Here is a 25,439-nt window from a genome sequence, read left to right as displayed (position 1 = left end):
TCCAAGGCAAATGGTCCCACAATGTAATTATCTCCGTCTAATAACCACTGCATGAACGTATCTATGCTTATTTGCGTAGGAATTCCTCAACTGAGTGTCAAGATTCTTTGACGGGGGTTTTGCTCTGGATGTCTGATCCCATTCCTTGTTGAGTGTTTTCTTTTCATCTTACACCGTTCACTTACTGGATTTACATTAAGTAATCGAAGTAAGTAAACTTATTTTAATGGCCAATAATAGTGCCACGTGCTTTGATTAATGCATCATTTTACAGTCACGTCCAGATTCTCGAACTGCTGTTATTGGATGGACATTGCCACATGTAGCTTCTTCCTCTCTGAAACATATGCAATGCATCACAAACGCATGAATTGTATTTGACAAAGTATGAAGGACGTATAGATATATACTTTATCATATTCGGTGAGTGGCGTATACACGTCACGTTATTTCCAAATAACCTTTATCACTGGTTAACACAGAAATGTTTACTTACTTCAAGCGAAAGTTAAGTCCATTATGCTACGTGAAACGCGCTCACATCACCACACTGAAACCCAGAGTCAGGGACCGTGGTGTGTCACGTGGTGTATGCTCATAACTGAGGCGAGCTTTAGACCTACCTTAAGCAAAACTTTATATATAAAAAACTACAAAAACATTTCTGATCCATAAGGTCAAATTAATAATAATAATAAAAAATACTCGTTAAAAATATATTTTCTTATACACAGACCTCCAACACCGTCTAACCCCCCTCCCTCCAAACAAACAAACGTATAAGAACTATGAAGTTAAACACCAATACATGTTGCAAGTTGCCTGTTTGTGCCGTGTCCTGAAAAAACAGGTCTTGCACAGCCGTGGAAATGCCCTCACTTCTATCAATCTCCTGTCAAATTCCACTGGTGGCATTTTCTCAATGGCAGCTGCTGGAAAAGTTTCAGAGCCCTTGGACCCCACCGAATATTGTCACTTCATTGGGGCTCAACTGACCCATTACATTCCGTGAGGTGCTTTAAGGCAACCTCCGCGAACTTGGGCAACGTTCATCATCGTCAGCCATCATCAATCCACTGCTGGATGAAGTCCTCCCCATGCTGCTGCCATTTCCCAGTGTCCTTTATTTTAACCAGATTAAATAAACCCATTGAGATACATAAAATACTGCCCCTTTTGAAAGGGCGGCCTGGAATCTTGCAATGAAATAATCCACATAACACGCGCACATGAACGGATTTCATGGCTCCATATACAGCGCTTGGAGGAAATCCTCTAGGACACGTTCCAGTCTTAGTTACATTTATTTCAACGGGACAGAACGCATCGAGACTGCAAGAGCGACCAGTTTAGCACCAAGCAAATATCAGTCCTGACCTGTTAGGCTCAATGCAAGTATTATCTTAAATGCGTAGCTGCGTGTCCCATTATTGCAGTGTTTGCGGAGCTTAATAGGGTTAACTCTGACAATAGCATAGTTGTAAATCCGTATAAATATATGCAACAAATTACCCGCATAATTCTTCCAGTGGCCTTTTTTCCCCGCCGCCGCTATTGTGCATCTCAAATGACCACTTCCATGGATTGCTTCGGGTTTCCCCGGTCATGGATCGTCACTCAATAATCATCCTCCTCCTCGTTTCATTCCCACCACTCAGCAACCAATCGCAGACGGGGGCCAAAGTTCGCAGGATGAGGTCAGTGCACGGGATTGACTTGCTCGGCTTTGCGGTGGTGTGGCCTTTGTGTGTCCTCCTACTCCATTCCACGAAACCACACCGCAAATCACCCTCCCCTGAGCGCGATAGGTATCCTTCCCAATAAGTTAATGGCATGCAGTCTACAGTAAACACTTAGGAAGCTGCTTGCGTGGTTATGGAATTGCTCGCACATGCGGTGCGTCTGCTCAGTGACTCGATATACAGGAGGGCATTTCCTGTAACGTGTTGCTCCTTGACTCAACGCTGGCTGATGACCTCTCAACGTGTTAACCACATTTTCTGGGCAGCCATCTCCTCCCCCCACCCATCCCACCCATGGAAAAACAAAAGCCTGGGTCTCTCGCCCCTACATCCAGTTCTGGTTGGCAGCCAAAACCAATCTTTATTTTGTCGCACGCCGTTCACCGCAACAGTGCTGGGGGTTTTCTGCAGCTTGTCAAACTGCCAGCCGTGCAGAAAAATAAACACAATCATTTAAATAACAAAACGCTCAGCGAAATGCACATTTCGCCCACTAACAATGGGCAACATCACACAAAGAGAGAGAGAGAAAAGGTCAAACGGCAACAATTAATTGAGCGTTTGCGACATTCAACTCCGTTGTACCGGCGAATGTACAGGTATGTTTTGTCGCGTATCACATCGCTGGCTCAGGGAGAACAACAAAACAGTTTACTCAGTCGTTGTTGTTTTGTGAAAGTTGTGTTCACTCGGGGGCGATGGAGCGTGGAAGGAGGGGAGGCTGCTGGAAACTGAGGGCGAGAGACTGCAAGTAACCCTCTCTCGCTGGAGCCGTTCCACACAACATGACCACGGAAGTCTTTTATCTCAGAGCCATACGCGCGTGGGGAGTCGGGGGTGGGGGCAGATTGTCGGTCACTCTAGGAGGAGTCCACAGCCGAAGTGCTTGTTGCTATCTCTGAGTGGCTTCCTGCCCCCGCCCGCACCCCCACCAATGCATCTAAACGCCGTGTGTGTATGTAGAGAGAGAGGGGGATTTATACAGGATAATGGGCTCACCTTTCAACTTTCCTTCACTGCTGCTATCTGCAAGCCGAGGGAAACTTTTGGGGGGAAATAAAGCGAAAATCCACTTTTTGGGGCATTTCTATCTTATCTGTATTGTGTTCAGAGGCCCTCACGGCCAGCCACTGCAACCCCACGCACACACAACTCTCGCCATGCTGTACTTTTTTATGGATGTATGCTAATTTTATTTTGCACCGTGCGTAGCCAACCGTGCTAATCGGGAGGTGCAAGTTTTAACTTTGTTTCTAACCCCATCATCAAGTGCAAACCACTCTAATCTAAACTAAACTTGTTTTTTTAAATCAATAATAGAGGTTTATTGGGTTAGATCGCGTAAATATAAATGTGTCATTAAACCAGCCACCACCCGACGCAGCCAATAAGTAAGCTTTGTCACGTAAAAAAGACTTGCCAATTTCGTTACCAGTTCAGCACTCCGGTGTGTTGGAGGATAAACCCACAATATTTACAATCGATTACGACGCTTCGCCGGTAATTACAACCAGCCTCATCAGGCAACAGCCAGAGTATTTTAATTTGACCACGTAAGGCCCACTGAGCCATACAACTCTTTTTCGGAAGCGACCTGGCCACAAGTGAGTGGCTTATCATGTGGAAATGTATAGCAGCCAAATACTCTAAACGCATGTTTCTAATTCTTATCAACTGCCAAACATTAAAAAACAGCCAGCTATCTTTTTTAACCTTGCTGTCATACAAGGCAGATGGTACTGAATGGTTGCGAATGGGCCTTTAAAACTGGTGAGGTATCTACGAATTGAGTTTTCCTTTATTTTGTACCGCATCTAACCAATTGCACGTATAAAAGCAATTGTCAATATAATCAGCGAACAAAGGCGAGATTTAAAGCCCAACGTATCTGGCCTTTCGTTCAAAATGTCATACTCTCAAAAAAAAAAATTTCGACCGCCGCTCATTATTATGATTCTTTTTTTACAATCTCGGTATACCTTTTTGTCAGCGTGGACAATTTGCAAAGGATAACATCGCGTAACATAAATATTATTGACTCATTATTCATTCCCCAACACTTTTAACAACTGCTGAAACGTCGATCCCGACAGTGACTTAAGGAACTTGCGCGTGAAACCCAGAAAAAAAATCGCCACCGTTGTCTCCGCCACCAATTCGCTCGCAATTTTCAAGAACGTCGCAGCAAAGTCACGTGGCGCAAGAGGGGTGAAGTCTTCCACCTTAACACGAAGGACCCCCCCCCCCCCCACACCGCACGCAGCTGTCAATCAAATCAATCACGTCGGCCTCGTGACGGCGGGACAATGTCGCGGAACACCAGCATGACTACTTCCATTGTGGCCGCTTGAACAAGAAACAACAAAAACCCCAACGCGACAAACATTTTTTACATTCGTCCGGCCTCTTCCATCCCGAGCGCTGTCAGGCCTCGTCCCCCTCTCCAGATGACCCCAACGATGAACCGCAGACATCCCACGGCATGACGGCAACAGAGGCAAAAAGGCGCGTGCTTCCCGCCTTTCCGTGTTGCGCGCACGCCACGCACGCCGGCGAGGCCTCGTCGTCCCACTGCCAGGGAGGCCCCCCGCTGCGCCGCTTAATCCTCTTGGTTGCGGTCAGTGCCGATGGCAAAGGAGCTAATTGACAACAACAGCAGCAGCAGTAGCAGCAAGAATAAATAAAAAAAAACCCAGAGATTACCCTGGAGACCAAGCCATGGATGGGAGCAGCATCTTTCAGACGGGGTCTCGGGGAAAGTGCTCGCGACCCAGTGGCAAATCAACACGACAGCGCTTTAGGTGCTGCCGGGATATGATACCATGTATTTTCCCCAAATCGTAGCCTTCCCGTCATGCATAACACGCCTCAGTTATAGATTATTTTTATTATTGAAAACATATTCCTAATGAGCAGCCCTTCATAACGTTCTTTGTAAACAAATGTGACTCACTCCAGATTGTTTATGCAGTATAAGCAATGCCAACTCGGCTTCATTGCCATTGTAATAACATTTACAGTAGTATTTTAACAACATTTGTAATTACTGAGCTGTAAAAATGTATAACAATAATAAAATTATATTCAGCCCCACTGACAAACCACCCCTGGATGAAGACCATCCCCGTGCCGTTAGACCATACTTCACCACGCCGGTTAGTGCAGCTTGGTTAAGACAGGGACCCAAGACCAGTCCAGATAGCCTCACCACCACGGTTAGCCATGGTAGGAAACTAAATTCTGGTTTGATATGGTTTATTGCACTGTGTGCAAACTACTGCACCATTACTTCCCGCCACAATACATAACACCGTACGTACTCGCCTTAATATTTTACCTACTGCAGGTACTGGGAACCTTGATTTTCTGCACTATGCCAAACAATACAATTTAAGAAAGCAAACAAGTGACAGGACATGAAATCGCTGCACAATTCACGACCTTGTCGGTAATCAAACGACTTCTCTGGAAGCTTCACGAGCTTGCAACATCGCATGGCAAAAATACAACTGCCTAAGTGCCCATGAGGCAATGATGCTGGGTTCGTGACTCCCATCGTAGCCTTGAGTGTGGTGGGAATGGCAACAATAAACTCGATGCCTGCATGCTCTATCACCTCCGTCCATTGCACGCTGAATGGCCAATTATTATTATATGTACCCAGATAACAGGAGCAAATAGCAAACTGGTGATAAGTACAACCTGCCTTGCAGTTTTTAAAAGAGGCCCATTTATCAAAGTTTCGTCGCTCGCCATCACAAAGCAGCCCTTCCGAGCGTGCGAGACGTTTTTTCCTGTGTCCAGGCGCTGCATGTCGTGCCAAGGTAATTAATGTTCGTCATTAGATGATGGACTCTGCGATGTGTTTTTCGTCGGATTGCAACGCACGTCGTTCAGCATGACGTTCGACGTCTTGCTCCACGTGCTGGGAGCGTGTCAACCTTCTTGGTTCTTTCGGTAAAGTCACGTAGAAGGGAAATAATAAAATAATAAAAATAAAACATGAGAAAATCATTCTCACGACGTTTCGGCCACAACGCAAGCAGCCATCCTCAGGTGAAGAACAGGTCTGTCGGAAAGACAGTGTCTGAATTTCAGACGCTGTCTTTCCGACAGAATTTCAGACATAATTTCAGACATTGTCTTTCCGACAGACCTGTTCTTCACCTGAGGATGGCTGCTTGCGTTGTGGCCGAAACGTCGTGAGAATTATTTTATAATGTTTTATTTTTATTATTTTATTATTTCCCTTCTACGTGGCTTTGCCGAAAGAACCAAGAAGATGAATCCCTGCAGTCACGAAAGCTTTCAATCGAAGCTTGTCAACCCTTTCCCGTTCCGAGACGTCTGCAAGTGGCGGGGTGGCTGTCTCGTTCACTGCTGAACCTCGGAATACGCAAGCGGTTAGCTTTAATTTTATTCAGAGAGACATTCTACTCACCGCAGAGAACTGTAGGGACACAGACGCACTCTATGATATCTGGCGCCAAATTGTGCACATGCGGTGCTGCATTACATTTGCATTCGCTACTAAATTGAAAGATCTACTCTACTGAAAAGCAGGATGGTCTCAATCATTGACTGAGCATATTTGTTATATCGCTGTGTAGAGATTTCTTTTAATTTTCCAGCTCAGAAAGAGATATGAATGATATATGTAAATGACGAAAACTTTGGAATACAATATGCATAACCGTTAAGCTCACCACGAAATACAATTTCTGATGTGGTGAAAAAAAATCGTAATTAGATTTAAGGAAGAGGTTCACATTAGCAGTGGTGTGCGAGCAATAACCAACCGTTATTAACACTGCCCGATGATATTCCCAGAAACATTTGTTTACTCTCCATATTCTATTCCAGTTATTTTATTTCTGCTGCGCTGTAACCCATCATTTCATGAGACAAAGAAGCCCCTTCAGATATCTCGCAGTAGTAACAACCCCGTACGTCTGAAAAAGGGCCTCGAAATGTTCACAGAATTTAATTCGCAGAAGCCTTCCCACGCACTCTGCTGTGAGATTGGTGTTCATCGCACGACGGTTAAAACAATATTTCAAATTATTTGCAAAACCAAATTGAACGTGATGACTTTTTGATGCATTGGTGTCCGGGCAGAGACCATCAGCCCACTCGACTGCTTTAATCACGAGTGGCTCATACTCATAATCGAACTCTGACACCCAATGGTGCTAACTCAGTCATCTGACATCTGAACCACCTTTTTCCTCTACATTGTTACATTATAAATCCATGGTTAATGACGACGGAAATTAGGATTCATGGGCACGTGATTTTGTTACTCGTGTACTGCACGCTGTAACCACAGCTCCACACAAATGCAAAAGGAGACAGATGTTTCCAAAAATTGTAAATTGTGCAGCCACCGAAAATATATACCCGGTGCTGTATATGCATATGGAGAAGTAAAAAAAGAAATGTGTTTGGCGATATTATCCAGTGAAACTATATCATTACGTGAGACAGATGTTCCAAATTACCGCCGCCTTAATTGGAAAGAAACAGATCTCCCCACCTCCCGTTAGCCACACGCATGGTCAATCATTGTGAACACTGCCAAGCGTCGTAGTAAAACAGCGGCTTAAAAAATTAAAACCGAGACATAAGCTGTAAGTATTAAGGATCCCAGGAGTGTATTTTGTAATATCTCTGTTAAAGACAGAAACCCCAAAAAAAAACTGGTCATCCCATTAGCTAACCCAAACAGATAAAACATTTATAGGATTTTTTTAGAGACCATAATGAATTATTTACAATGTATAAAAACACTAGAAATTGGGTATTTATTAGTTGGCCTTAATCCAGCGCAAGGGTTCATCCGTCCCTAATGTTATCCTGGCAAATAATACGAATCTTCAGCCGTTTGTCAACCCACTGCTAAATGACAGATTTTCCACACCGTGGCAGTCATGGGAGTTTTTGGCCACGCTTCACCACAACGATGTCAGCGCGGAGTGCTCACAATCAGTAGCAGATGTCACTAGCCAGTGAAATTAGCCATAACCGGCAATCAAAACCCGTGTCGTTACGTTCAAAGCGCACTGCGTGATCGACTGCGCTACCAACTGCTCCCATCCTGGCCAAAACAGTAAACGACATCAGATGTACTATAATCCTGCTGGCATCGTCTTCTTTATATTATTACACTTCTCAATAAAACGCTAATTGTAAATATCGCAGTCAATGAAAACATTTACCAGACACGCATATATGTCAACGATATTGAGAAACATATTTTAATGTACCTTTTAAAAACACTTTACACGTGATCAAACATTTATGTCATCTATATATACAAAAATATTAAATAATTTCTAGAATTCACTTGGTTAAGAGTTTTAAAGATTAAAAAAAACCACGATCTGAAAATGACGAGAGAAAAATCTTATCACTGAAAAATGTAAATAACCGGCTGAAAAAACAGCATGTGTACGTTAGTTAAATATATCAGTTACAACGTTAGTTTCCCAAGACGGACGGATTTCCAAAATTGTTTATTTTTTTTCTTCCCAGCCTTGTTTGTGTTGACATTTTTATTGCTGCAAGAAAATGGCCAAAGCACATGCAAGAGAAGGCAGAGCAACATGTAAAACAAATGGGCCCAGCGTGAGACCGCATCTGTTGCGGGAAGCACAGGCTCTGTCTGTCCTGCTATGCCACAAATGTCCCTCCCTGAACCAAGCCACAAATGCAGATGTCCCCTGAGAATTGATGGTTGCAAGTTTGTTGCAAACCCAGCAGCTTGATAAACAGCTTCTGAATAAACAAAACAAGGCAGCTGTGCTACACACGCCTTGGGAAGTTTCTCCCGCTAATCCTAGGATCGTTGATAAGTTTCTTTAGTCTGACTGCTGGAATCTTTCGACTGTTTACAATTAATCTTTTTTTTCTTCTTATTCATATTTTTTTTTTTACAAAAGACGTCTATCCTGATTGTGCTATCGGCAATGTACAATTAAACGAAGGATCCATTTGGTTCTCTCGCAGAGTAGCGCAGCTCTTTACGGAAGTAAATATCTTAATATCATTTTAAGTGACCTCTGGTCCAGACCGAAGCAGACAGCACTTTCCCACCCACTGTGCGAAATGAGAGTAATGTTCATCGCATGACAGTCAAAACAATATTTTATCATCTAAGAGCTGACATTTTTGCCAAATTCAGTTCAGAAACAATAAAATGTGATGGGCTTTTTAATACCGCCATTGGTGACGAGGCTGAGACCATCAACTGACTACACTTGAGAAGCCGGTTCAATCACAAATGGCTGAAAGACAAATTCAAACTTCGGATCCCTGAAACGCGAGCTCAGCACTCTGACCTCTAAGCTACCCCACCAGCTCTGTAAAATGTGATTTTTTTTTACGTGAGTTGGTAAAACATCAAAAGCTGCACGCACTTACAATTTTAATTTCAGCACACTATAGATAGAAATCGAGAGCTTCGATTTGAAAATGAATGTTATATTTGTAGATAATGTGTGGACAAAGGAGATTGGGAAACAAATACACGCTCCGCATTAGAATATTACAGCTAATCTCACCGGGGGAGAGCCTAGAAACTGAATATTACTTTCGCTTAGCAAACATACGTGGCAACAATATGATAGATTAACGATGATAAATATTTGCAGAGAAATGGGAGCGTGTGGGCTAATTCAATCTCGAGGCACATCGTGCATATTTTGTACACAACCTAGAATGCCGGATTTTTATTTACAAAAAATGGTCTCCACAATGACAAAATAAACTCATCCGATGCAACGAATATATAGGTCTGCTCATTCACTCTTGCAACGTTTGTGACCGTGAGACATCATTCAAATATACGCAATCAAAATGCACCCATGCAAACGTCTTACTGCGAATTAGAATACGTACTCCAATCACAACGAAAACACAAGGCACTAAGTGCTCAAGCGCATTACATCTGCCATATTTGTGAACACGGCGTAGACATAAAAGCACTGAAACTCTCAACGCTGGTGCATTCATGCTGAATTTAGCAGACCATTAAGAGCCCGGGCTCACGTTTTATTGAGTATATGCGAGTACTTAATGAATTGAATTTGACATCACTGCATTGATATTGTAACGCGATCAAACATTTTCATACATACACAATGGATTAAAAATACATTTAATCTCTATAACAGATCACAGCACGTTAAGACTGAACTTGTATTAAGGCAATAACTCTACTCTCAATCAGATTCAAAATTTCAGGAAATAAAACGATTAAATTGTCAATTAATCCGCGACAACCAGCAGTGGATTGACAAACGGTCTGTCTGTTCCATTGGAACCTCATTTGCTAGAAGAAAAAAAATGATAATTGTTTTTTAACCCTTTTATCTGGTAACAAAACTGACACCTTTTTTACAATGAGTCACGTTTGCATAGACCACAATACCTGCAGTCGTAAAGCAAACAACTCTCATATTCTGATGGTGCATTGTCTTTGAGTTGTGTGCCTTTTGGCGTCATCTGGTCCAACACCATGTAAGGCTAGGCTCTAAGGAAAGCTGTCTCGGGTGTGGACCAATCAACTTCAAGGACAGTGCATACATTACCAGAGTTATGTTTTTGTTTGCATTACGACTGCAGGTATTGTGGTCTATGCAAACATGACTCCTTGTAAAAAAAGGTGTCAGTTTTGTTGCCAGATAAAAGGGTAAAAAAACAATTAACGGTCTGTCTGTTGTTATTATTTAATTAAGCAATTTATAGATTTTAATCACAGTCTAATTTAATGGACCATGGGAATGCGATTGATTTCTGAAACTTAATGAGACAATTAAATGTAAAACATTCACAATCTAGGCTAGGTAACCAGATCAACAAGCTGGATGACCTTCTCATTAAGACATCTGGAAACTCGGTTTTGAAATCTCCATCGAACAAACTATTACACTTTTTATTTATTTTACCAGGTAAGGTCTATTGAGCTATTACCTCTTTTTCAGAAGCGATCTGGCCACAAATGATAGCCCAATTAAGTGCCTTATCACGTGGAAATGCATAGTAGCCAAATACTCTTAACGCATGTTGATTATAAATGTGGAGGGAAAACCCAGGACCCCAAGAAAAATCAACACGACCACGGGGAGAACATGCAAACTCTAAATATACAGGTGTCAGGGTCGGGATCAAACCCACGGCCTCCTGCATACCAGGCGAGGGAGTTAACATCTCGCCACCGTGGAGACCCTGGCAGGACACAGAGCGTCGGAGAGAGAACAGCAGGTGGGTCCTCCATATACACACAGAGCCAAAGTGAGAGTGATCACAATGATGACGAATTGTGTCTCTCGTAGTGTGCAACACTGTGTTTGCGGATGGCCTGAAATATGGTCGTGAAATGTCATACCACTGCCAAAATGAGCCGGGGAAAGTGCTCGTCTCCATTGCTTATGCTAAGCTAATGGTGGAAATTCCACATTCCTATGGCACGAAGCTCAATGACTAAAATGAATGTCACACTGTAATAATTATACGTTTAAAGATGACCCTATGCCAACATATATCTAGTAATAGGAAATGGTAATGTCAAGCACAGTATAGCCACAGCACACAGCACATGTTGTGGCATATTGAATAAAAGAAAATAATGAACAGACCTTTGTCAATCCACTGTTGGATCAAAGCTTCCTCACGCAACATCAGTTAAGGGAAATAGCTGACCGCACGTCACCATGCTCATCAATGGGGTTGGTTGAAAGAGGGGGAGGGGGGGCCCATGACGGGTTTAGACAACATTTACCACTGATGTTAATTAGCGCAGTACGCTAACAACTGTGCCACCACTCCCCCAATGTTTATTTACTGTGCCCTGTTACGGCATGGCAAAAACCAATGAGCATACACAACGGCAGTGTTCTAGACAAAGGGCTGTAACTTCTTCATATAATTATAACCATAATAACGTGTCGAAGTTCAACTTAGCTCTTGCACAAAGAATACTTGATAGTTTTAAGGGACGTCACACACCACTATTGTCTTTGTACAAGTCCTCCTTAACTGGTGGGGGGGGGGGGGGATGTAAACACACGAACGGAAGAGTCGGGATTTCCTGTTTTCGGATATCACCACGCAAACTTGCATCCATCATTACACACAACGCACACACACACACACACTCCTCCAGCCGTCTAGGAACAGATCACTCGGTGGTATGCACCAGATCCCATCAGGCCTCGTAAAAACTAACAAGGGTTTCAGTCCGGAGCAGCGCATGGATGGGTAACCACCACGCACAGATGTCATCTTTGGTTGGAACCATGGGCAGTAGAGGGGCAGCGCAGTAAATTCCATTGTTGTTCTATACTACCCCAACCCCCACACCCCAAACTTCACCCCACTCGTACTGACCAGCGTGGTGAAGTATGGTAAAATATGGTCCACACCTCTGATTCGCAAGGTCGGCTGCGTACGGTGCGAAAGAAGTGCTACATACATACAAGTAACGCTGTGTGCACAGCGGACAGGGTGGCCCAGATCACCCGGCAATGGGATTGACACGTAGGCTGTACATTAAAGTCCACACATAATTATTGCAAGTTACTATGTGCTCACTGGATTGTGAATGTTATGGACGGGTGTTTTTATTTAATTTGTTTTCGTTTGTATTCAAGTCCCATCCATTGTCAATGGGACACTGATCTGACCGGAATTATCCGTGGCAGCCCTGGACACCCAGCACCCACGAAGGTCGGCAGCGTTGGTAACAGACAAACAAAAAAAAGCCACGTTTGGCAAAAGAGGAAATATGGTGTCGAGTCGACCTCGCCTTTCACACCCTACAAAGGACACCAATAGGATAGATCACTCACAGCTCAGAAACACTCGACTTCATACCCTGTCACACTCAAACACGCGGCTTAAGGCTTCATTTCTCAAGGAATATATTCTGCCCCCCCCCCCCAAGTGCTTACCCCCCGTAACTCCCCCCATCCTTTGACAGCTGGGAGGGGAGGGAGGTTGGTTGCATTTTCTGCAGCTCAGCCCCGGACTGCTCTGGCTGGCGGCTAAATATAAGGCCCTGTTCACACATGACACTGGTCAGTGAATGTTAAATACCGTACGTGCATTTACACATTGGCTTTCCCAATGTAACGTGTCCATAATCAGCGTGGCGTTGATAATAGAATGCAGTGCTGCACCAACATCTGCTATGAAGCCCTTTGTGTGCTATTCAGCAATGATGCTAATGGTTTTGGCAGCATCACGGCCCCTTATACCCTTGTCCGGTCTTTGCGCACACAAAAACTGTGTAAATAGGATGACTTCTGCGTGCGTGATATGCACAGCAACACTTGACATATACCCCAGTGGTGTGTCTGCCATGCAACAAAAGCAATGCGCGTCCCTTTTGTCAACCCACCGCCGTTGCCTGCGGTATTGTCAGCATTATTAAAAATGAATAACCACGGTGCCTATGGTCAAGCGCTTAACGCCGGTCTAATGTCAACGTGGGTTATAACGTGGCCACATTTCTATAGACACCGCATGGCGTGAAATGATTGCTTCACTCTTGGCAGACTCAGCTGCTGAAGCACGTGGGACCGAGCCACGATGATTAATGCATCACGTTTTGGCTTTTAATGCGAGCTACCCCTGTGCATCAGCCTCAAAGGATGTTGTCACAGCGGCCTCTCTGAACACAATGTGATGTCACGGCAGATACATTTTTAAGTGGGACCACAAAGCCTGCAAATTGTTTGAGCGCCTGAAAAAAAAAATATGAAACGTATTATAGCGGCTCTTTTGTTGCATGGGTGATCACAGCACACAACAAATGGGCTGTGGAATCCTATGCAAGCACAATGAGGCAGTGCAATATAGAATTGAAAGGGTGGAGGAGCGGTGGGTGGTTACAGTAGTTATACGCTGCGCTATTTGAACCCGGCTACCCGAGTTCGAATCCTGGCCACAGTGGCAATTGATGTCCCATTGACGAGTGATATCGGAAATCGGTTCTGGTTCCATGCCCTGCCCCACCTTTACAAAACCACACTGACCAGCGAGGTGAAGTCTGGGGGAAAATAAATTACACTCAATAGCTGGCATGGAGTGGGAAGGCCTTCATCCATTGGTGGATTGCAAATGGCTGGAACATTTGTTTAATGACATAGTTTAATATGAAACGTACCGTAATTTAATATCGCATGTGTTTTACAGATGTAACCTTGGCTCTTACCTTACCAGCTAACATTCTCTACACAAAACAATCCGAGCATCAACTACTGTATTGTACATGGCCTTCAAGTGCCCCACAGAGAACCCAAGGACGGACGTGTCACGCGAGATCCGGCTTTTATCCGGCAACGGGATCTGTGTACAGAGAGGCCACTCTAAGAAAGGGGGGGGGGGGGGTGTCCTCATGAAACAAGCTGAGTGGAGGCAGCCTTAAGGGGCGTACGAGTGGGCCCTGTGGATGGGTGCTCACGACCACAGCTTACAGATTGAGAGGACCGTCCAGAAGAGATAACACACCACGGGAGTGGCCCTGTGCTGCTAAAATCGCCACCTCCTTTTTGTTTACGGAATTGCATTGTTCTCCCCGAGTTGTATTTGTTCTAACCACAAGCGTTTTTTCTGCTCCCCCTACAAAAAAAATCGTTTTCCGAGATCTGTGTGCCAGCAAGGATCGGACCTGGTTGTCTCGGTGATGTTTCTGCTGTCGCAGCCGTCTTTCAATATTTGTCTGTACGTCAAATTGTGATTACAATTATGCATTATTAACGCCGTACGAATGGCTTACCTTGTGCCTGACCAATAATACCCTAACAAGCAGAGATCTGGTATCTCAGTGAGCTGTTGAAATTGCAAGCACAGCAGTTGATGATGACGACGACGACGATGCTAACGGTATGGAATGGCAGGGAGTAGCATTGGGTTGAATCTGACAAAACAGTTTAATGGTGATCGTGACGATGATAATCACGGGATTACTCGACAAGAGCTTTATAGCTCATCGGATTCCTCTCCAGGACAAGTAAATATTCTGATTCATCCGAGCAGCGATAGTACAATAGCAGGTTTTAGTAAGTGCAGCCACTCGCCAAAAGCGACCGCGAGAACTTACCGAGAAGCCAGCCCAGAAAGGGCACGAGTGGCGGATGCGGGCCGAGCTGGTGAGGGCCAAGGCAGCGAAGCTCACGGTAACAATGAGAGCCCCGAGGACCATCTGAGCCACTCCGAGGATGAGCATGAGCCGAGCCCTGGAGCGCTGCTCCCGCACCCATGCCAGGCTACTCGTCTCCACCCGGGTGCCACTGGGCAGCACGGTGCCGGTGGCGTGGAGGTGATGGCTGTGAAGATGGTGATGGTGGTGGAGGTGATGTTGGGGATCTGGCCCATGGGGGTCCTGAGTGCCGCCGCCGCTGCTGCCGGGTCCAGGCAGGGTCGGGCAGGCAGGGCTTGGGGGCATGGTGGGGAGCCGACACCCGCCGGGTTATTGAGGGGCCCGGGTAGGGAGGATGAGGAGGTGCAGACGGAGGAGGCCGTTTCGAGGCAGCTGCAGAGAAGCGGACGAGGCGATGGAGACGATCCCAGCCAGAGAAGAGACGGCAAGGTGGAAGGTATGGCCGGTCGAGAGTCGTCCCGAGCTGATGCGAGATCAAGGCCGATAACAACGAGATGTGTTTCGGAGGCGGGTTCGGTTAACTCCGAACCTTGCGACAGTTTGGGTGGTCCCCACCACCACCCCGACGCACGCTCGTCGGATAGCAAGGGCAGGCAACCCCGACCATGCATGCAGACCTCCCCGCCTGCTCCCACCCCGCTAACAATCAACGCCGCTGCTACCGCTGCTGCTATTTAGCCCGGGAGCGCACGCGTTGCCAGCGCTCGACGCCTCTCCCGAGATCTTAGAACCTTCCCGCAGTCCGTTTCTCCGGATGAGACATCGTGCCCGTCAGTAGCGGTGGCGTCGGCGGCGACAAAAACACCAGCAGCAGCAGCAGCACGACGATGAGGATGACCCGTCAGCAGCAGGCGCAGCAGCAGCAGCAGCACGTGTGGGCACGAGAGGCAGGGAGAACACAGAATGAGAGAGAGAAGAGGCGTGAGCTGGGAGAGCTGCTGCTGGTGGTGGTGGGGGGGTGAGAGAGAGCCGGGCGAGACGGGGAGAGATGGAGAGAGGGATGTGGCCAGGTGTGTGTGCGCGCGTGCGTGTGCGTGCGCGCGTGTGCGCCTGTGTGTGTGTGCGCGTGCGTGCGCGCGTGTGTGTGCGCGTGCGTGCGCGCGTGTGTGGAAGAGCAGGGGGAGGAGGAGGAATAGGAGCCCAGCGTTCACGCAGTAATAAACAGGAAGGGAAGCATTCCCACCGGAACACCCGCGGGCCGCGCTGACGTTGGGGAAAAGAATAAAGAGGATGGGAACACGCGGCGCGTGCACGTGGACGCGCACACGCACGGATTGACACACACGTGGACGCACACGCACGGATTGACACACACGTGGACGCGTACACACGCCGTGGGCATTGTCACGCGCACAGGGATTACGGACGCACACCGCACACACACGTGGATGTGTGTACGCACACGTGGATGTGCACACACGTGGATGTGTGTACACACACGTGGATGTGTGTACGCACACGTGGATGTGCACACACGTGGATGTGCACACACGTGGATGTGCACACACACACGTAGATGTGTGTACACACGTGGATGTGTGTACAATGCCTTCCCGTGCAGCCTTCACAGGCAAGTGATGTGAGCGAGCACCTAAGGGGGTTGGTGGTCAACACAAGGCTCAGCCAGCTCTCTTTGTCTCCACAGTTCCGATTGCACTTCCCAGTGCTTACATCACCGCACCAGGTACTCATTTAAGGCTGAGTCGACCTAGGCGTGGACAGGAACGGTTCAGAAACAGTATTCGTCACCGATGTTGACCGCAAGCGAGAATCCAACTCGGGTCGGCGGGTTCGTAGCGCAACACGCGACACTACCGCTCCCCAAACTGGACAAACACAGAGACAAAGATCCCGCCCCCGTGTAGCCTCAACAGACTGTTGGGGCAAGTGCTGTTAGCGAGCACCTATGAAGGCCGGCACGGCACACGAAGGGGCGGTGGGTGGCCAGAGGACACGAAGGGGTGATGGGTGGCCAGAGAACCACTCCCGGTCCCCTTTGTCTCCCCGGTGGTGCGATGTTTACGCACCGCACCAGATATTCATTCGAGGATGAACGGACCACGCAGAGACCCCATGAGTGGCTCAGATAATCGCCGCTGGTGTTGAATCGAACTCAGGTCCGCGAGGGTTCGCAACGCAGCGCGCTCGCCGCTGCACCACCGCTCAAATGAATACGCGCACAGGCACCAGACTCGGCCCACGTGCAAAGTCTCCTCCGGTCAATACGTCACGACTCACGCAGACAAGGACATACGAGCACGTACAGAGAGACACGTGCGCACACGCTCCGATGCATTCGGGCACGCAAAGACAAAGATTTCACCCCCCCCACCCATACCCCCCGTGTAGCCTTTTAACAAACTTTACATAAAATAATTTATTTCCAACTACGTGACTTTACCGAAAGAACCAAAGAGTATGGATTCTTGCAGTCACGAAAGCTTTAAATCAAGATTTTAACAGACTGTTTGGGGCAAGTGCTGTTAGCGAGCAACTATGAAGGCCGGCACGGCACACGAAGGGGTGGGTGGTGGGTGGGTGGCCAGCAAACCACGCCCGGCCGTCTTTGTCTCCCCAGTGGCGATGTTTACTCCACACCGCAGCGGGTACTCACTTGAGGCCGAGTCGACCTAGGAGGGGAAAGCCCACGACCGGTGCAGCTAAATCGTCACCAGTGTTGAAGGTTCCGCGCACCAACGTGGTGGACTAAAACGTATTGGCTGTCTACATGCGGAGAGACGGGAATTGAGTTCTGCTTCGATGAGTTTGGAGTTTATCGCGCATTGGTGTAATGTAATGATTCATCTGTCAGTGCGTGTGCATTTAATGCAAGCGTGAGTCTATGACAAGAGCTGCTGTATATGCAATGCTCTTAAGTGCTGCAAGCCATTACAATGGCATTGATTTTTTATTTATGGCAAATTAAATGAATATGTTTACTGTGGAGGGAATGGCGCGTCACTGGCTCGCCAAAGGGACACATTCGTGAACGCACAAAGACAAAGATCCCCCGTATAGCCTGCCCATAGAGTGGTGGGACAAGCAAGTGCTGTTAGCGAGCACCTATTTAGGCTGGCAGACGCCACGCACGAGAGGGCCGATGCTGATGCAGTCTCACTCGGCGTGTCTCTGCACGTGTGTCTGCCTATGTTGTTTCCGTGCCTGTGTTTTATCATTCATTCACACCTGACGATGGCTGCTCGTGTTGCAGCCGAAACGTCTATTATTATTTGATTTTATTCTCTACGTGACTTTACCGAAAGAACCAAAGAGCACAACAGGCACTCGTTTTAAATGGCTGAGTCGACCTAGGGGGAGCCCACGGACGGTTCCGATACCCACTCCCCAGCGATGGGTTAGCGGTGGTCGGGAAACAAACCCCAGGATGTCCGTGGCTCTGTGCGCGAACGACTGCGCCACCGCTCCCCCAGGGACACGCGCGCACACCCCACACGCGCACGCGCGTGGGAAGGATGCGGGGTCAGGGCTAGATGGTGGTGAAGAGAGTGGGGGGTGGTGGTGTAATCGGGATGGTTGTGGCGAGGGGGGGGGGGGCCCTGGGGAGAACGGTGGTGCTGGTAGGACATGGCTGTCAGATTCTCAGTGCAAATTGTATCAATGATGTGGGTGGGCAGGACGTGGTTTGACACACCGTGCGTGGCGCGCACACGCAAAGTGTGTAACAGGACAACTCCTGTAGCCCGCGGTGATGTGGGCGGGCGGGGGGGGGGGAGAGTGAATACCGCAGATCCCGTTATCCGCGGGGTTGTTCGTGCAATTAATTCCAATTATCCGCGTGTGTAAACAAAATCACGAGGGAGACAAAGGCGGCCGGGAGTGGTGCAGGCCACCCACCCCCTCGTGCGCCGTGCCGGCCTTCGTAGGCGCTCGCGAACAGCACTTGCCCCAACAGTCCGTTTGGGCTACACGGGAGATCTTTGTATTTGTCTGTCTTTGTGGAGGGAGGTGTGGGAGGGTAATCGATTGTTGCATCACGAACCCGAGAGAGAGAGAGAGATGACGACCACTGTCGAGAAGTGGATAGAGCTTGGCTGATGGTGGTTGCGGTGGGGTCGCTTGTGAGGTCTCTGGTGGTGGCGCCTCTGCGTGGTTGAGGGTTAGCAGAACACACGCAACGGTTGTACCATCACTGCTATAGATAGCAGTGAGTTTATCATTTATTTATTCCGGGGGAATAAAGTCAATTTTAAATATCTATACACCTAGTACGCAGAGTGTATTGTTCATTTATTGATTCCAGTCGTGGTGGTGGATGTGTCAGTGAAGTGTTGTTGCTCCTGGGAGTTAACAAGACGACAAGGTTTTTTTTTTTTATATACATACAGATACACAGTAAATGATAATAATTCACAGCTCCTGCAGAGAATTCCTCATAATTATCAGCCTAAATGTATTTTCTACTGAATGCAGGCCTGGGATTGCACTGAGAGACAAACTTAAAGAGAAACACGTGGATCAGAGAGCACAGGCAAGATAAAGATAGAACTCGTGTCAATATGTCCCTTACGTGAAATGTTATTTAGGCATGTGATGTTGTGGCAATGAATTGATTACAATAAATTATTCTTTCACAAGGCACACGAATCGAATCATTCGTATTGAGAATCAATTACTTTTTATATAATCTATAGATACACTAATGTTACATTCAGGGCAATGGGACGAACAAGAGTGAGTGCAAATGACACAGAATAAACAATACAACTGAGGTAGTAAACACAACGGAAAATAATACAAATTTGAATTAAATGGCTATTTTTGTACTATTTTTTATTTTGCCAGATAAGGCCCACTGAGCCTTTTGCTTTTTTCAGAAGCGACCTGGCCACAAATGATAGCTCAACGAAGTGGCTTATCACGTGGAAATCTATAGCAACAAAAATACTCTCAACGAATGTTTCCAAATATGGAGGAAACACCGGAGGACCCGGAGAAAAATCCACGTGACCACGGGCAGAACATGCAAACTCCAAACATACAGCAGGCGTTAGGGTCGGTATCGAAACCGACGACCTCCTGCATACCAAGCGAGGTAGTTAACAGCTCGCCACCGTTGCGCCTCCAAACATTTTGTGGATGTCCGGACACCCACAACACCCAGAGTAGCTGCACCCGAGGAGAGGGTGGGGAGCGGGTGAAGTGTCTATTTTGGTCACGATGTTCGTCGAAAGGAAAAGGGGTGGTCCTGCTTATGAGGTCAGCAGGAGGAAGAGGTTAGATAATGTGTAGCAGTTGTGGTGGTGGCGGTGGTCGGCCTGGGTTTGGGGGAAGTCGTCAATGTGAACAGGAAATTGTATTGTGGGAAAAATTAGGAGCCCTCCACCCCTCCACCCCAATGAGGGTGGTCCAAAATTACAGCGTGGAGTCCAGAAATACTTTTCAGTGACAACAAATGATGCAATGAGGACAAACATCGCGATATATTGTAGTTCATACAACAAGAGTCCGGCGATAAAGAACCTACAGTACGGTAGTTATGTCATTTGTCTTACGAGAGCAATCTGAGAAAATATTTTCAGTGTGCATGCAATCTGCTCATTTTGTTCCCGGAACTGGTTCCGATTCTTTGCTGACGTTCAAAGTGATCAAATTTGGTCAAGGAGCTTTCCATTGTCATGCTGTGAAAGGCAGTGGTTACGTCTTAAAATGTAACATCTGTAACTTCCTCCTCTTCGTAGGAGATATGATTTCATTTTAACGGCTTTAGGAGGCTTTCATTCAGCAGTTTTTAGACTATGGATAATGATGACGACCAGTATGAACACTGAACCAAATAATCAAATTCTGGAACCACACTATTTGTCGCAAGCTATTTACCAACACACCAATCAGAGCCAGACCACAGGTACACCTACAATTCTGTTTGTCAGCCCACTGTTGGGATGAGGGCCTCCCCATAACGTGCGGGTTTGCTCGGGATATCTGTCCGTACTTCACCACGAAGGTCAGCGCGGGTTCATGAAGGCGGGCAGCATAGATGTAGAAGCATGGAAATGCAATCTAACATTTGATTTGTCTGCAGTGCCCTCTGTGCTGACCAACACGTGGCTCTGCAGGCCGCAAACAACAACCTGTGTTGGCATGGGTGACCACCAAAGCTGAATATCTCACTCGATATTTTCGAGAACGCTGTTCCAGATATTATTTCTACATGTCACATTAATTTGACTTTCTTTTGTCTGCGCGATACTCAGTTTTTGTCCTTATAGGATTACAAAAACAAGGTACAATGTGATTACTACTTAATGCCGTACATTGAGCTCTAAGTGGTAGTGCCTTACGCCCATCAGCATTCCGGAAATACCGAGTGAGATATTTAGCACTGGTGGTCACCCATCCCAACACGATCCAGATTCCAGCCCACAGTAAATCTGAGCATACGTTGAACACATTTTTTGGTGATACGATGTTCGTAGAGCACACGCTCAAATAACCAAAAAGTAACACATTTGTCAGTAACATTGCCTTGAGAATATTATATAACGTTTTGGGCAATTATGTGCTATGAAAAAGGGCCCATTGCCCGGAATGTCGCCTATTACACGTTTGCTTTTAAGGCAGCGTTGTTGACAAATATGTTGGGGTCTTTTTAAGACCAAGTTAAGCATCTTCCATTGGGAAACTCTATCAGGCCAATCTTAATTTTGGAGCTTTCGTGACTGCAGGAATTATTCTTTGGTTCTTTCGGTTAAGTCACGTCTCTCTCCGCCCCCGCCCCCCTCTCTATATTTAAGGCACCGTCACAGAAACGACCTCTCTCTTTGTGCCGATATGTCCTCTCTCTGTGTGTCCTTGTGATGTCTGTCTGCTTGTATGTCTGTCTATAGTTTTCTAGTTAGATTTGTGTTGCTATTTCCTTTATGCCTGACGATGATTGCTTGTGTTGCAATCGAAACGTCGTAATATGCTATTATTTAATTTATTATTTTATCTTTAGACGTGACTTTACCGAAAGAACCAAAGAATCTCTCAGGCCAGCAGAGGGCAACACTCCTTCAATGTTCAATGAGTGGCATGTGTTACGTAACTCTGTCAATCGTCAAGAGTAAAATCTAAGCTGAAGCTAGAGGCCACACATGAACAGAAATTGCAAAGGAGCCAAGAATAATCCACCTCCCATTCTGGTTGAGTGAATGAAAGTCGGCTCCCACGATGTCCTTTAAACCTGTTTCAGGGAATTAGAACCCTGTCACATCGAGCGCTGAGCCTTATAGGCTGACGTTGCCAAGAGGGTTTTGTAACAAAGTGAGAGAGCATTATCTACGGGGGGGTCAGAGGGGTGGGTGGAATGCTTTTGGAAAGCGTTTCGCTGTCACCACGCTCTCTGCCTGAATTACATGAGAACGCGATGCGGTTCCTCTCGTCTCACAACAGATCCGTCACAAAAAGTACTACAAGGGGCTTGAGCATTACAAAGCATTCTAACGATTTACACGTTACAGGGGGAAAAAAATCCTCAATCCTCTCGTCACAAGGGCTAATCGAAGACTTCCTTATTCTAAGGCCAATTTTGTTGCTGTTACCGGTTTGTGACAAAACGGCCGAGTGGCTCTGCGGTAGAGTCGGCAGATCACAATTGATAAGCGTGCGAGTGCAAGTCCTGATTGCGGTTTGATAAAGTCCAACTTTGTGGGAAAATGCAACTGTGGTTGTCATATAGACAAATTACCCCGTGCCATAGAAATGCGGAATTTCCACCACCAAGGGCTGTAAACAGACGATCACTGCTTTGATGCTCATTTGAGCGAGACATCTTTTTTTAAATCCTTTATATTAAGTTCACTTGCTTGCTTGCGCGCTTACGACCGTGCAAATCTTTCGGTCGTTTTTTAACCCACTTCCCGTGATCCAATCGAGCTGATATTTTGCACACAGACTCGTTGTGCGTGACAATTAATTTTCGTGAAAAAAGCTACGCATATAAAGGATTTATAGTGAAAAACTTTGTTTTTACGGGTTAATTTTTTTAAAATCCTTTATATTAAGTTCGCTTGCTTGCTTGCTTAAGACCGTGCAAATCTTTCGGTCGTTTTTTAACCCACTTCCCGTGATCCAATCGAGCTGACATTTTCCACACAGACTCGTTGTGCGTGACAATTAATGTTCGTGAAATTTTTTTTCAAAAATTTTACACTTTTTAGGACAAAAATATTATATTTAATTACCAATTGCTTAATGCTGCCATGCAATCATCTGACCCATAGGTGGCAGCCATCTCAAGCCAGAGGACGAGAGGACTCTAGCCGCCACGCATATAAAGGATTTATAGTGATAAACTTTGTTTTTACGGGTTATACTTGTTAAGTAACTCAATTGGTCTGTGCTATAATTAACTAAAATCATCCCGCAACCTTTGTTTAAGCAAGCGAACTCTGAACGGTTTCGAGCGTCCAGATATTTATCAGCAAACTCAGGCTTCATAATCAACGATTTTTGGGTTTAGATCGCGTTTATTTATAAATGTGTCGTAACCCTCCACCACCCGACACGGCCAATCAGTAAAAAATGTGTCACGTTGACAAAGACAAATAGTTCACTGCTTTAGCCCACCGGTGTGTTGAAGCAACAACATTCACAATTTGAGTACGACGTTTCGCTGGTAATTACAACCAGCATCATCGGGCAATTCGCCAGAATGGTGAGGCTCTCCTGTGTCTCCCGTTCTTATATAGAGCAGCAGCAGGATGACGTCATCATTAACTCATTAACTCATCAGGTGCAAAGATTCAAGGGGGGAGTGATTGTAATTATATACTAGATTAGTAATCAGGCTATTGTTACGATGCGAGTTGTAGATTAGTAATCATTTGGAATGTGTTTTATTGTGATTATGCTACATTAGTAATCTGTTAGTGGTTGTTTCCCTTATAAGTAATTGTAATGTATCTTATTTAATAATACGCTTCCAGGCCGCACTAAGCCTGTAGCTGTCTGAGCGATTAAAGTTATTTCTGTTTCTCTCAATTTCAATCGATTCTCTAATTAGTCTTTGCCAGTAGTAACTAGTTTTACACATCACTTCCACGTTGTCAAAATCAATTGAGTGTCCCTGTTGGCATGCATGTTCTGCTACTGCCGACAGTTGTGTTTGTGATAGTTTAATATTTCTCTGGTGTTCTTTAAGTCTTACACTAACGTTACGCCCTGTCTGTCCAATATAGCATCTGCCACATACACAATTAATCCGATATACACCTTCTGTTGATAATTTAGGTAATTCGTCTTTAGTGCACGTTACTAGTTGTTGAATTTTGTGTACTGTACCCAAAATTCAACAACTAGTAACGTGCACTAAAGACGAATTACCTAAATTATCAACAGAAGGTGTATATCGGATTAATTGTGTATGTGGCAGATGCTATATTGGACAGACAGGGCGTAACGTTAGTGTAAGACTTAAAGAACACCAGAGAAATATTAAACTATCACAAACACAACTGTCGGCAGTAGCAGAACATGCATGCCAACAGGGACACTCAATTGATTTTGACAACGTGGAAGTGATGTGTAAAACTAGTTACTACTGGCAAAGACTAATTAGAGAATCGATTGAAATTGAGAGAAACAGAAATAACTTTAATCGCTCAGACAGCTACAGGCTTAGTGCGGCCTGGAAGCGTATTATTAAATAAGATACATTACAATTACTTATAAGGGAAACAACCACTAACAGATTACTAATGTAGCATAATCACAATAAAACACATTCCAAATGATTACTAATCTACAACTCGCATCGTAACAATAGCCTGATTACTAATCTAGTATATAATTACAATCACTCCCCCCTTGAATCTTTGCACCTGATGAGTTAATGAGTTAATGATGACGTCATCCTGCTGCTGCTCTATATAAGAACGGGAGACACAGGAGAGCCTCACCATTCTGGCGAATTGCCCGATGATGCTGGTTGTAATTACCAGCGAAACGTCGTACTCAAATTGTGAATGTTGTTGCTTCAACACACCGGTGGGCTAAAGCAGTGAACTATTTGTCTTTGTCAACGTGACACATTTTTTACTGATTGGCCGTGTCGGGTGGTGGAGGGTTACGACACATTTATAAATAAACGCGATCTAAACCCAAAAATCGTTGATTATGAATAACATTGGTCGCGAAAGCCTACGTGTTAAACAAACTCAGGCTTATTAAACAAATCCTGCTGGGTTGGCAGGTGTTAAAATAAGTAAGCTATGTATCCAGCTATGTAACGCTCATGAAGGCTTAAGGTCCTACTCAAAAGTTAGAATAGACTTTAGACGAAGAGACTACCACTAGGATACCAGGTAGCCTATCCATCATATTCTTATATAATTTAACCTTATTCCCATAACCATATTAAACAGGTTTATACATAAATATTAAACAAGTGTCGTTAAACCCGCCACAGCCAATTAGTAAGGTTTGTCACGTAAACAGAACATGCCGGTTCGTTACTAGTACAGCAAGGGAACACAAGTGACGTCATCACATCTCTCCCTCTATTGAAGGAACGAAACGGGAATATTTTT

At 45.7% G+C, this 25,439-nt stretch overlaps 1 protein-coding gene across 1 annotated transcript in view; it reads right to left on the bottom strand.

Moving 5' to 3' along the window:
- Window positions 1-15,908, bottom strand: part of LOC133346581 (protein ENTREP2-like) — a 78,021-nt gene extending 62,113 nt beyond the window's left edge. The window contains 1 exon segment of the mRNA XM_061558243.1: window positions 14,848-15,908. Within this exon segment, the coding sequence (XP_061414227.1) occupies window positions 14,848-15,192 (345 nt within the window). The 5' untranslated portion in view covers window positions 15,193-15,908.
- Between the last annotated feature and the right edge of the window lie 9,531 nt (window positions 15,909-25,439).

Source organism: Lethenteron reissneri, chromosome 24 (assembly GCF_015708825.2).
Source record: "Lethenteron reissneri isolate LAM-NWPU_2019-01 chromosome 24, ASM1570882v1, whole genome shotgun sequence".
Classification (NCBI taxonomy): Eukaryota; Metazoa; Chordata; class Hyperoartia; order Petromyzontiformes; family Petromyzontidae; genus Lethenteron; species Lethenteron reissneri.
This window is presented reverse-complemented; position numbering and strand designations above follow the sequence as displayed.